This window comes from Carcharodon carcharias, chromosome 1 (genome assembly GCF_017639515.1).
Source record: "Carcharodon carcharias isolate sCarCar2 chromosome 1, sCarCar2.pri, whole genome shotgun sequence".
Taxonomy (NCBI): domain Eukaryota; kingdom Metazoa; phylum Chordata; class Chondrichthyes; order Lamniformes; family Lamnidae; genus Carcharodon; species Carcharodon carcharias.
This window is the reverse complement of record NC_054467.1, coordinates 83,900,965-83,915,769: the sequence shown is the minus strand read 5'-3', so window position 1 is coordinate 83,915,769 and position 14,805 is coordinate 83,900,965. Positions and strand designations below refer to the sequence as shown.

Below are 14,805 nucleotides of genomic sequence, written 5' to 3'. Positions count from 1 at the left end.
ATTCCAGACAATAGGAATGACTGGAATGTGGTTTTACAAATTTCAAGTTTTGCACTGGGATCAGGTTTGAGTTTTTTGGTAGAAGTTGTCTACATATCAATTTGAGAGATTTCCATGTCAAAACAGAAACGTAGGCCGGGATTTTCTGGCCCTGCTGCGGTGGGACCCATTGCGGGAGAATCGGCGGCCCAGCCAAAAGTCCATTGACTTTCGGTGGGACCGGATGATCCTGGCGTCGGGGCCAGAAAATCCCGCCCGTAGTTTCAGTAGCTTCGGACGTATCCCATCCAGACCACATGGCTTTCCAACTTTGAGGACTTCTAACCTGCCAAGTGCATCCTCTTTATTTTTGACCTATTCAATAATACTACCGTTGATGAAGGATAGAGCGGGAGACAATCTATCTGCTTCTTGTCACATGGTTAAGTGATGAGAGTCATGGAAGTGATCTCAGCAAAGCTCTCATGAGCTGTCACTGTTCTGTAAATATCTTTAAATTTAAATCTTGCGAGGTCAATGAATTTTAGTTATCATCCTTAAAAAACTTTTAGTATTTTTATCAAGGTTACCATGACTGGGATGTTAATAATTGTACAATAGAAATATCTGATGTGAATCTCACTTGTTTTTAACATGGAGATGTGTCAAATTGGTACGTGGACAACTTCTGTCAAAAAAAAACTGAAACATGATCCCGGTGCAAAACTTCAAATTTTTAAAACCACAATCCAGTCACGCCCATTGTATGGAATTTAGCAAAGCAAAACATAAATGTTTTACAGTTACTTTTTAAAAAATAATATAATAGATGCGGGCAATTAGAGATAGGCAATAAATGCTCCCTTGCAAGTGAGCTCCTCACTGAATTAAAAAAAAAAATTGCATATCTGATCAATTTGGTAAAAAAAAATTTCGTTCAGTTGCTTCTGCTATTTTCATGAACATTGTTCATTACTAACATCACAAAAGGACAGAACTGAACAAGTTGTCTGTTCTCTTTCTAACAAATACAGAGCTCCAGATACAAGCATAACATTTGTTGGCAAACAAATTGTGTCAGTATTCAGGTATATTGCAGAGCTTTGAGTCTCACCTCCATTAAGCTAACTCAAGCACAGGATGTGGCCGTCTCTGGCAAGTCAAGTATTTAATCACAATTCCCAATTGCCCTCGAGAAGCTGGTGTTGAGCTGACTTCTGGAATCACTGCAGTGTATGTGGTGAAGGCTTTCCTACAGCGCTGATAGCAAAGGACGGTGGCAGTAAAGGGCTGTTGATATATTTCCAAGTCAGAATGGTTTACAACTTAAGAGGTGGTGGTGTTCTCATGTGGCTGCTGTACATGTACTGCATGTCACCACCACTTGCTCAATGGCTGTATGGGATAGGCAATAAATGCTAGACTTGCAATGCCAACATCCCACTAAGGAATAAAAAAATAAAGAGCAGTAGTCCCAGTACCAACCTTCAGGGAACACCTTGCATACTCCCCTCAAGTCTGAAAAACAATCTTTCACCTTTACTCCAATTCTGATCCCTGAGCTAAGATTGCATCCTTACTATCCTTTTAATGCCAGAGGTTTTAACTTTGCCAACAAGTGTATTATGTGGTACTTTGTAAAATGTTTCTGCAACTCATATACAGCATCAACTTAACTCCCTCAATAACATTCTCCATTACTTCACAGAAATAAATCAGGTTAGTCCAACACAATTTTCCCTTCACTAATTTGTGTTGCCATCACTTATTAGCTCAACATTTTCCAAAATCCAATTAATTTTATCCCAGATTATTGTCTCTGAAGTTTCCCCATCACCAATGTTGGCTGACAGAATCGTGGTTGCCAGATTTATTCCCCTTCTCTTTTTATAAAAACAGGAATGTAACACTTGAAATTCTTCCAGCCCTCTGGCACTACCCCATCATATCCAGGGAAAGTTTGTAAATCATGGCTGGAACCTCTGTGATTACCACACTTCATCTTTTTTTCAGTAACCTAGGATGTATCCCATCTGGACTGTGCAATTTTCCTACTTTGAAGACTGCTAACGAGCCAAGTGCATTCTTTTTATTTTTGACTTATTCAATATCATTACTGTTATATGTTACAAAATGCCAGTTGGTAAAGGATAGAACTGGAGCCAATTATTATGCATATTTAAGCATTTATTTACAGTTACACATGGCAAGCATTCGTTTCTTAACACAACAACCACCAGTTTCATTCTATGCTTATTCACTGAGGCACAAGTGAATTCCTACTTAGTACCCTCCATGCAAAATACAATTAATCAGTTCCCATAAAGCAATTACAGGAAAAAAAAACTGTCGTACCTTCTAGAGTAGGAGGACTATTGCACAGCACAGAATGCAATTTGGGATTTCACATGCAAATCAATCAATAGGGGACTATCCCTTCCAACCATCTGAAGTGAATTCTTTGCATGAATCATCCATGTCCGAGCAGTTGTCCAATTCTGGTCTGGTTGATCAGCATTTAGGCAACATTTCATTGATTCCCAACATGATTCCTTTCACAAAGTTCATTGGTGAAAGGACTTTCAGTTGCAATATTCATGACTATGATATTCATCTTTCACACATCCCTAAACTCAGTATTAAATTCTCCTCCATTATCAGTCATAAAACTAGCTGGTATCCCATGTCTGGCCCCTACTAATTTCTCCATAATTTTACCACCCTTTTGTCCTTACCGAGTATTATTACAGAAAGACTAAGGCTGGGATTTTCCCGCCATCATTGCGGGACCCGCCGCAGAATATTCGGCTGCCCAGCAAAAGTCCATTGACTTTTGGCGGGGCCGGAAAATCCCACAATAAGTTTGGTCGCCATGCATACAAAATGCAGAATAAAAATATTTCTGTCTTTGTCTATCTATGGCAACTACCTTAGTAAAGTCACATGCCATTGGTAGGCTTACAGTAGGGTATGGTGGCACACTTTTCACAGATTTTACACTTCTCACTAATTTCCATTAGCTTAGTATACTCTTCATCTACCACACCTGCATCGTTTAGCAGGATTTTTAATCTTTGACAAGTAAGATGAGAAAGCCGTCTATGTATCTTTAAGACATATTGTTTTTCCTCTGATTCTTATCACCTGATACCATTAACACTTTTCTAATGTTCTGAGAAACATCAGATTTTGTTAGCTGGATACAATAATGTCCTGAGTGGGTAAACTGCAGACCCACTGACTTTCCAAAAATAATTGCTTTTTTCATAATATGCCTTTTTCATAATAGGTTTACTCAACAGCATAGGCATTTCACTAGAGGCTACATCACTACTTGTAAAATAGCTGGAGTAAGCCATTTTATATAGAATTAAAACTCTTTAGTCTCCTAAATGTGTTGTCATTGCTGAAGCTAAAAAAAGCAGTACTTTTATCTTACTTATTTGCATGAAATGCGTGAAAACAGGAACATCACGGTCATTTTGCAGCTGCAAGTTCTTTCAGCAATGAATTTTGTGAAAGGAATCACGTGGTGACCAATTAAATGATCAGCCAAGTCAGGAGTGGGAAACTGCCCTAATATGGGTGATTCATGCAAATAATTCACTTCAGATGGTTGGAAGAGATAGTCCCCATTGAGTAATCCACAGGTGAAATCCCAAATTGAATTTTATTCTGTGTAATAGCCCTCCTGTTCTAGAAGGTTCCAGTGTTGGGCCTTTCACTCTTACACTAATCCTCACCACTTAATGTATCAAGATAACATCTTAACCAATCTATTCCACATATTGTTAAAATGCATGCACTATTTACTACTGTGCAGTTAAAAAAGTCCATGACTAACACATTCACCACAGGCCTAAAGCTCCTGATGACCAGTATAATTTGTTCAAATGCATCATTATCCTCATCCCCTTCCTCAGAATTATCATTCAAGTGTTATTTTGACGACCCTGTCTCTCAATTTTAGTCAGCTCACTGCATTATACTTCATGTCACACCTGAAGCACCTATTAACAGTTCCTTTGGAATTCCTGGGATTCATTCAAATGTTACTGCTATTCAAATTCTGTCTCCTGCCAAATATAATAGTAATACCCTCATTGTGCCTATCTTTAATCCTTCCATTGCATTGATTCCCGCTAGTATCTGAACCATTCCAAAATCTGGCAATCACCGTGTCTTCTAGTCTTTCTGTCATCACAGAATGTTTAATTTGTTCTATGGAGGCTGAAGGAAAATACTTTCTCCAGAATATTTTTCAAGGCAGCAGACATCAGATCCAGGGTCTCATTCTCAGAGAACCGAACGCCAGTAGCTTGTCCATATGAAACATCTTAGTACAATCCAGTAAACTTAAATGCTGGTCCTGCTCCAAGGATCCAAAAATTGTATAAAAAATTGACAATAGAATCTGTTAAAGTCCATGATATGTTCTTCCATAGAAGGGTCATCTGTTTTCTAAAATCTATCAACCTCTGACTATAACTCAAGAGGCATTAAGAAGATCAGGCAAGATGTAAAATCAGCAACCAATCTGCTATCTTCCATTTTGTGCCCCTGCCAAAGTGAAATTTAACTCAAGTATTCTAATTGTAGCTTAACTAATATTTCTTACAAATTTACCTTCAAGGTTATTCCTACTGTACTCTATAAACCCTATTTAAAAGACGTATAATCCCATATTTTTTTAAAAGTTCCATCAGCCTGCCTTTCCACTTCTTCTTTTACATATCTTAATCACGCAGTCTCTCTTCTTTCTTCTCTATGCCATTTACCATTTTATTATTTAGTTTATATGCCCCCTCATTCTTCTGATCAAATTACATCACATAACATTCATTTCAATTAGGTTTCGTCTGATAGCTATCTTCGATCTTACTGAAGTCAGAAAGATTTTTACAGCCCTCTTCAGAGTTAACTGTGTCTTCTGGAATTATCACTGTTGTGCCCCTACATCCAAGTCTGGATCACATATATTGAGAATAGCAAAAGCCTCAATACTGGTCCCTGGGGGAAACCCCACTGGTTTCATCCCTGTAGTCTGAAAACCATTCACACTGACTACCACTCTGGCCCCAATACTTAAAGGGAAGTTCAGGAGAAAAACCCAGCGAGGCTAGGGAAGCAGAGTTTCTACGAAATTTAATGACATAATCTCATTATTTTTCTTTCCATTTCCCACCCAGCAGCCATCCAGGCAAACCGATAGGCTGTTTGGATTCCTGGAAAGGAAACATGTTAGGCAGGAAAACCAACAGCAGAAGGCTGTAATCCAGGACCTCTGGAGGCAGTCTTGGCAATTTGATGACGGCTTGGGCAGGATGAGTGTGGGGGGAGGTGGGGGGGTGCGAGATGATGGTGGTGTTTTTGTGTGGCAGTATGCGCAGCATGGACTTTGGAAGGGATTGGGGAGTACTGCGGCAGCACCTGGCCCACAAGAAGGGCCATAAAAAAGCACTTACCATCCTAAGCAATCCCCATCTCGTTTACACTGTTGGGTTTCTTGAGCCTTGAAAAACTCATTCAGAACTGTTAAAATCAGGCTGCCAACAGAAATGTGAGAGTATAATTTAAAATGCAGTTTCTCAGTTCTCCAAGATGGGACACATGCATACTCACCACCATAAAAATGGTGGCATACATGGTCAGGTAGGGTCTTTTAAAATTTAAAATTTTATCACACCCCTCGCCCTACCCCCTCACTGACCTTCTCCCACTTGTCTTGGTTGGGAGGTGAGAATTGATACCAAGGCCTCTCTGATTTCTGTCCTATAATCAGCTTTCTATCCACGCTGGCACAATAATAATGCCACATGCCTTAATTTTATCAGCAACCCTCCTAATTTGTTGGCTGTACCTTAATTTTGACGATGCAACTAATCAGGATTGCAAGTTTCTGCCAAGGGTCTTCATGTGAAAGAACGGGCAGATTCTCAACCCACAGATACTTGGGCACATGAGGCAGGATGTCCCACGAAGCAGTGGGATCTGGAGTGCAGGATTTGCTTCCTTTTCTGCTGACTCTGTGCCTCATCATTAAGACTTTGTAACTCAAAGCATGATGCAAAGTGCTGGTCAAATCTTCGCCATTTTGAACAATTTGCAGCAAGTTCACCCAGTCATTAATGCCAAAGCTGCTGCCCTTCAAGGAGAACTTCAGAATGACTTTAAGCACTTTCTTTGTCCTCCCTTGGAACATTGGCCATTTGAGAATTGATAAAACTGGACCTGACCAGGGAGATGCTTTTTGACCATCCAGACACAGTGTCCAGTCCACTAAAGTTGATTTTTCACCTGAATGCTTGTGCAGCTGGCTTTAAGGGCATTAGTGTTTGTTCAGCAGCCCTCCCACTGAATCTGGAGGATATGGCTGAGGCGCTGCTGGTGGAATTTCTCCACCACTCTTATGTGTTCCTGATACACAGTTCAGGTCTCACTGAAGTACAGGAGTGTGGTGACGACACCTGCTCTGTATACTAGCACTTTTGTTGACTTGCGGGGACCTTTGTGGTCAAACATTTGCTTCCACAGTTTGTAGAAGACTGAGCTGACGCAACTGCTCCAATGTTGGATCTCCACGCTAATGTTGGCCTTTTGTGAGAGGCAGCTGCTAAGGTTTCAGAAGTGCTCAAAATATTCCAGGATCTCTCCTTCAACATATGGCAAAGTTCAAGGACAGGCCAAGTCACTTGCATGCAGAACTGAAGAGATCAAGATTGGCTTGCAAATCTGGCACAGACTGCGCAATGACACTGTAGTCTGCAACTCTAGATCATGTATATCTATGGTAGCCAATTTAGTTTTGGCACGGAGGCGCTGAGGTTAAAAAGCCAATCGACACTGGATACCAAATCAGTGGAGACAAACTAACATCTGTGGCATATTCAAAAAAAGGGATAAAAGTCAGCCAGAAAACAGCATGCTGGTATCTCTCACCAGCATCACTGGTGAATTACTTGAACATCTTGTTCATTCCCACGTCATAAAGCATTTTGAAGCTCATAATATCCTGGGAGATAATCAGCATGGTTTTCAGTCAAAAAAGATGTACTGAAACACAAATTTTCCAGACTGTTGATGCCCTACCTTCAAGTCTTGAAAGAGGTTAAACAACTCACATGGCAATACTAGATTTCTCAAAGCCCTTTGACAAAGTTCTTCATGAAATGCTCTTATCCAAACTCCACTGTTATGAAATCAGGGAATGCTATTAAATTGAATTCAGCACTTCCTTACCAACAGAAGATAGAGTGATTTGTGGGGAATCACCCTCTCCTGGAGATAGCCTCTCTGGACTGCCCCAGGGAACTGCGTTGGGACCTCTCCTGTTCTTGACATACATAACTGGCCTTCCCAACAAGTAAATTAAAGGGTGTGACTATTTGAAGATGGTTGCATGGTTTACACATCAGGGAAAACTCCAGATTGTAACAATTCACTACAAAATGACTTATTGGAATTGCAAAAATGGTAGGACCAATGGGAGATGGCATTCAATGTCAAAAAGTGGTATGTCATGTGCATTACCAACTCAAAGGATCCACCAACAAATAGCTTTAAGTTTTGTAATCAAATTCGCCAACAGATGGATACACAGTAATTACTAGGCGTTCATCTGAAAAACAATCTTCAATGGGGATTCTAAGTACAGCAGATAACACCCAAACCAAACACAGCCTTGGATTTCTGAGAAGCAACCTTTTGTATTCCAACAAAACTATCCAAGTTACCAAACACTTGTTCATCCAATCCTGGAGTATGCAAGTTGTGTGTGGGATCTTTATATGGTGAGAGATATAAATAAGATTAAAGTGATCTAAAGATGTGCTGCACAACTCTGCATGAATCAGCTCTGCAGAAGAGTCATATGGACTCGAAACGTTAACTCTGTCTTTCTCTCCACAGATGCTGTCAGACCTGCTGAATTTTCCCAGCATTTTTTGTTTTTGTTTCAGATTTCCAGCATCTGCAGTATTTTGCCTTTATCTGCATGAATCAGTATGGGAAATACACCAGTGCCACATCCTTGATCAAATATTTGGAATTGGAATCACGACAACAAAGGAGGGAGAAAAATAGACTGACTATGTGTTAAAAAACATGGGATGGACTGGTAGAAATTGACAGTGACAAGTACCTGGCACCCTCCGGTAATGACAAAATGCGACATAGCCATCCACACACACTACAAAGACCATTTGTGTCTGAGACAGTACATCAACAATCTTTCTCCCCAAGGACAATCCTACAATGGAACAAGTTGCCAAAAAAATTGCCCCAGCCCATCACTTCAAATCTTCAAAACTCATCATTAGATTATTTCCATTTAAAAGTTTTTACTATCAGAACTACCATTTTAGCAGGCCATGCCTGGTTCAGCTAGCGTTACCCCTATAAGTGTTGGCAAAATACAGATATTAGTCTGTGATGCCAACACAACTAAAGTAGAAGAGTTTTCTTGGACATCCAAAACTCTGAAGCACAATCCACAAAGCCTCGCAGTTTACTGAGTCAAGTGCTTTGCTCAGGTCGATATTTGCAATGAAAAGTTCCTTGTTGCGTTTGACATTTTTCTTGGATTTGTCTGGCAACAAAGACCATTTTGGTGGTTCCTCTAGAAGGTCTAAAGTCACATTGTGTCTTTAGGAGGATTTCCTCAGCCACAGGAAGTAGGCGATACAGGAGAATGTATGTCAGGACCTTCCTTGCTATGAACGAGGGGAAATACTCTGATAGTTTCCACAGCATGATTTATCTTCCTTTTTGGAGATAGTAACATTTGTTGCATTCCTGGAGGGGGCTTGGGAGCTTTGTTGCTTCTCATTTGACTGCTTGTTGCAGCTCTCCCACTGATGGTGGTTCACCCATAGATTCTACTATAGGTTACTGGGAAAATTCCTGGAGCTTTCACTGTAGATTCACAGTTGAAGAGTTGTTCAAAATGTTATTTCCAGCCTTGATGGATGGCATTTTCATCCTTCAGACGAGAAACGTCACCATGTGAGCAAAGGGGTGTTTGGTCCGCTGGCCTCGGTCTATAGACGGCCCTGGTGGCTTCAAAAAAGCTTTGTTTGTCATGATGGTCAGCATGTGGTCGGATTTCTCAGGCTTTCTCTTCACACCACATGACCTTTATCTTTCAAGCTAGCATCTTATCAAATGCCTTTTGAAGATCAACATGCACAATTTCCACAAATCCTTAATCAATATTTTGCCTTTTCTCAAAGAATTCTATTAAAATTTATCTGACATACCCTTACTTTTACAAATCCATGTCCTTAATTGATCCAAGCTTTTCCATGCAGGCTTTAACTTTACATCATCACTACAAACTTTAGGTATTTTCTTCTAGGCACCCTCTTTGTTTTAATATAGTTGGGTCCCCTTCATAACCGCGCCATGAATCACTATAATCCGAACTGACAATTAGATAATGGCATAACCCAGGGATCATGATGCATAGCTAATTCTGGAGCAAATCAACAGCTAGGATGTTGTCAGGCCTCACAGCTGTATCCAGTGCACTCAGCTGTTTCTTTGTATCACTCAGGCTGAATCAAACTGGCTGTGACTTGTACCTGTGATGGTGGGGACCCCAGGAGATGGATCATCCACTTGGCACTTCTGGCTAAAGACAGATGCAAACACTTCAGCCTCCTCCCTTGCACTCCACCATCACTGAGCATGAGTATGTTCATGGAATCTTCAGCTCCCATTAGTTGTTTACTTGCCACCCAGCATTCACCACTGAGTGTGACAGGACTGCAGAACTTTGATCTGATCCACTGTTTGTTGGATCGTTTAGCTATGTCCACACTGCTTCTGCTATACAATCCTGTGTTGTAACTTCACCAGGTTGACACATCATTTTTGGTACCCCTGTTACCATAATATGTAACATAATATGTAGAATTCAGTACTCAGCTTGAGAATGAGAAACTTGGGTTGGAAACAACTGTGCTAAACTTAAATAAGGGTAATTACAAAGGAATGAGGGCAGAGTTGGCTGGAGTGGATTGGGATAGGATTTTATCAGAAAAAATGGTTGATGAACAATGGCAGACATTTAAGAAAATAATTCATGACTCACAACAAAGACATATCCCAGTGAGGAAGAAGGATTCTAGGTAGGGGATAAACCAACCATGGTTAACCAAGGAAGTTAATGAGAGTATCAAATTAAAAGAAAAGACATACAATGTAGCAAAAGTTAGTGGTAAGCCAGAGGATTGGGAAAGTTTTAAAAGCCAGCAAATGATGAGCAAAAAATAATAATAAGTGAGGAAATAAACTTTGAGGGTAAACTAGCAAGTAATATAAAAACGAACAGTAAGAGCTTCTTTAAAAATATAAAAAGGAAGAGAGAAACCAAAGTGAACATAGGCCCATTACAGAATGAAGTTGGGGAAATAATAAAGGGCAACCAGGAAATGGCAGAGGAGTTGAATAAATACTTTGCTTCAGTCTTCATGGCAAAGGACACTAATAGTATTCCAAAAATACTAAATAATCAAGGAGCAAAAGAGAGTGACGAAATAAATACAATAACTATCACTAGAGAAAAAGTACTAGGGAAACAAATGGAGCTAAAGGCTGATAAGTCCCATGGAGCTGATGGGTTGCATCCTAGGATATTAAGGGAAGTAGCTACAGAAATAGAGGATGTACTCGTAGCAATCTTCCAAGTATCCTAAGATTCTGGAAAAGTCCCACAGGTTGGACAGACTGGGCTTGTTTCCACTGGAGTTCAGAAGAATGAGGGGTGATTTGATTGAAATATACAAGATCCTGAACGGCCTTGACAAGGTTGACGTTGAAAGGATGTTTCCTCTTGTGGGTGAGTCCAGAACTGGGGGGGGCACTGTTTTAAAATTAGGGGTCACCCTTTTAGGACAGAGATGAGGAGAATTTTTTTTCTTTCAGAGGGTTGTGCAACTTTGGAATTCTCTGCCTTAGAAGGTGGTGGAGTCAGGGATCATTGAATATTTTTAAAGCAGTTAGACAGATTCTTGTTAGGCAAGGGAGTCAAAGGTTATTGGGGTGAGATGGGAATGTGGAAATCAAAACACAGGAAGGTCAGCCATGATCTTATTGAATTGTGGAGCAGGCTCAAGGGGCTGAATGGTCTACCCCTGTTCTTATTTCTTATGTTATGATTGGAAAATTGCCAATGTAACACCTTTATTCAAATAGGGAGGGAGACAAAAAACAGATGACTGTGGACCAGTTAGCTTAACATCGGTCATTGGAATGGAAAATGTTAGAGTCTATTATAAAGGATGTAATGGCACAGCATATAGAAACACATAATCTAATCAAGCAGAGACAGCATGGCTTCATAAGGGGAAATCAAGCCTGACAAATTTATTAGAGTTCTTTGAGGAGTCATCAAGCAGGATAAAGTGGAACCAGTAGATGTAATATATTTGGATTTCCAAAAGGCGTTCGATAAGGTACTGCACATAAGGCTACTTAATAAGTTAAGAGCCCATGGTGTTGGGGTAGTATATTAGCATGGATAGAGGATTGGCTAATTAATAGAAGACAGAGGCTAGGATTTTCCCCTCAGTGATCTGGGGGCGGGGCCCGCTCGCCGAGGGGAAAATGATGCGGGATGGCATCAGGAGGAACCCCCGACGTCATCCTGGTCCCTTTAAATATTCACGAAGGCGGGAGGACAGTGAAATCAGCTGCCCACCGACCTGTCAATGGCCAAGTAAGGCCATTGACAGGCTAGTTAATCTTGTTAAACATCCTGCCCAGCCAACCTTAAGGCTGGCGGGCAGGCCAGGAGGCCCAGCGGGCTGCAGATTATTAATGAAACTTCATCCTCTGTCATTGTCACATGAGGGGGACATGTTAATAATTTCAATATTTATCTATTTTTAGAGTTTACTTACCTCTCACGAATCTCCCTGAGACAGGACTTTGCCTCAGGGAGCAGTGCGCTCTTTCACGCACATGCGCGAAACAGCGCACTTTGACAGATGAGGATTCCCTCCAATCCCGCACAGGAAGCGCTATGCTATGCGCTATGCGCTTCCTATCTGGCAGGCCACTGGGCGGGCCAGCTCAAAATGGCAGAGGGCCCTGTTTCGGCGGCAGGGTTCGGCTGCCCACCTGCTGCCGAGCCGGTGGGGCCCGCCAGCCAAGGGCTAAATTCTGCTCAAAAAGTTGGGGTAAGGAGGTCATTTTCAGGATGGCAACCCATAACTAGTGGAGTGCCACAGGGATCAGTACTGGGGCCTCAATTATTTACAATATATATGAATGACTTAGGTGAGGGAAGTGAATGTACTATTGCCAAATTTGCAGATGATACAAAAATAGGTGGGAAAGCAAGTGGTGAGGGTGATAGAAGGAGTCTACAGAGGGATATAAACAGGTCAATTGAGTGGGCAAAAAAGTGGTAGATGGAATATAATGTGGGAAAATGTGAGGTTATGCACTTTGGCAGGAAGAATAGAGGAGCTGGATATTATTTAAATGGAGAAAGACTGCAGAAGGCTGAAGCACAGAGGGATTTGGGAGTCCTTGTGCATGAATCCTAAAAAGCTAACATACAAATTCAGCAGGTAATAGGGAAGGCAAATCGAATGTTGGCCTTTATTTCAAAGGGAATGGAGTGTCAAAATAGGGAAGCCTTGCTAAAACTATACAAGGCACTAGTTAGACAATACCCAGAATACTGTGAACAGGGTTGGTCCCCTTACCTAAGGAGAGATATACTAGCACTGGAGGCAGTCCAGAGAGGGTTCACGAGGTTGATTCCGGGTGTGAAGGGATTTTCTCATGATGAGAGTTTGAGTAAGTTGGACCTGTAATCATTGGAGTAGAAGAATGAGAGGCGACTTTATTGAAACATCTAAGATTCTTTGGGAGCTTGACAGGGTAGCTGCTGAGAGGTTGTTTCCCCTTGTGGGAGAGTCTAGGACCAGGGGGCATAATCTCAAAGTAATGGGTCACCCATTTAAAACAGAGATGAAGAGGAATTTCTTCTCTCAGAGGGAATTAATCCGGGGATTCTTTACTGCAGAGCGCTGTAAAAGCTGGGTCATTAAGTATATCCAAAGCGGAGATAGATTTTTAATCAGTAAGGGAATCAAGGGTTATGGGGAAAAGGCAGGAAAGTGGAGTTGAGGATTATCAGATTAGCCATGATCTCATTGAGCAGACTCGATGGGCTGAATGGCCTTCTTCTGCTCCTGCCTCTTCTGCCCTGACATGCTCTCCTACAGCCCTCATTGAACCAAAGTTGGTCTGCTGGTATGATGGGAATGGCAAAGTGTCATGTGCTAGCGCTAAATACCTAAGGTGAGTTTAATACAGATCTGCGCAATTACGGCAACTGCAAAGTATTCAATGGTGTGGCAGACAGCAGAACGCTGTTTCTGAGAAGCTAAAAATAGAGCAACGCAACTCAGACCGTAACTTTTAAGTACTGTCATCGAACAGACCCCTCTGAAGGTGCCGTACCAGTCACTTAAATAACGGCCAGCACCATTGATCTCACTGTTATTTTGACAAGAGTTTAGCAGATGAGGTAAATCGACTAAAGGGAAATACATCTGACAATTGGTTTGAGGCGTCCCACTGCACAGCAACTCAGCATCTTCGCACGACCTTCCTCCAAAGCAGTTCCCGCTTTTCATGTCATTCTCCGTGTGAAGCCGGGTGCAGCTCTCTCGGCGTTAAATTACCTATATTACTATATAGTGTGTAATGTTAGTCATGTTAGTATGTAGACAGACTGACCGTGCCGCTCTCCTTCCTATTCGCACAGAGGAGAGGGTCCGGCAGCAACGAACCACGCCACAAAATAGTACTTTTAGCCACCGCATCCCATGGCGAAGCTCATCGAACTTCATCGCACGATCTACCTGTGCATCGCGGGAAGGTCTTTCCAAATCTTAACTGCTGCAGAAATAAGCGAGAAAAACATTACATTAAACAGAGATGGAGGGGGACTTACTTCACGACTCCATTTTCCACATAAGTGGTTTTGTAAAAGCCGATCAGCGAGCCAAGGAGGCTGCCCTCAAACTCCAAGGTGAGACGGTAACTTTGGTTGGCGGCCAGTTCTTCGACCGCTTCCAACACCAGGTATTCCTGAAACTTGTACTCGAAGCAGCGGCGCAGCTGCAGCGGGCGGAGGTCAGACGGGGTCACCGCGTGCTGAAGGACGGGCTGCGCGGTCACTCTGGTCGCCTTGATGTGCAGCCACAGGTATTTGGTGGGTTTGCTGGTGAGGATGTGGATAATGTTCTTACCCGTGTAGAGCTCGCCGTCCATGTCAGGCTTCAGCTCCAGGTCGTAGTGAATCGGGTTGATGTAGTCGGGGAGGCGAAAGTTATTCCACGGCCCCTGCGAGATCCCGTTGGGAGGGCAGGGGCCCGGAGCCGGCGTGGAGGGCGCCGGGGAGCCCGGGCTGGCAGTGGTGGCGCCGCCCCCCGCCTCGCAGACTTCAGTTCTGCTGCTGAGACCTACTCCCAGCCCCACTGCCAGACCCACGGCGACCACCACCGCGGCCAGGATGATAGCCGCGTTTTTACCACTCATGCATCTTTTCCTCCGCGGCCTCTCCTCGCAGTCCATGCTTTGTATTTGGTGCTTCTTTCACCGGGCGCACCCCTCCAAAATAAAAGTAATTTGGCGAGAGGAGAAGACGGTAGAAGTTCCTTCCCTTGATGTAACTGCGTCCAGCGCACCCTGTCTGGCCTCAGGATATCCCACCCGAGTTAAATATAAATCTGCAGGATGTTAATAAGCAATGGGAAGCTACCAAAGCGCAAATAACATATGAAAAACTCCTCCCCCACCCCC

General features: G+C 42.4%; 1 protein-coding gene across 1 annotated transcript in view; it reads right to left on the bottom strand.

Moving 5' to 3' along the window:
- LOC121273304 (glutamyl aminopeptidase) overlaps positions 1-14,580 on the bottom strand; it is a 69,159-nt gene extending 54,579 nt beyond the window's left edge. Inside the window, exon 1 of the mRNA XM_041180451.1 lies at positions 13,955-14,580. Within this exon, the coding sequence (XP_041036385.1) occupies positions 13,955-14,577 (623 nt within the window). The 5' untranslated portion in view covers positions 14,578-14,580. The remainder of the gene's footprint in view (positions 1-13,954) is intronic.
- Between the last annotated feature and the right edge of the window lie 225 nt (positions 14,581-14,805).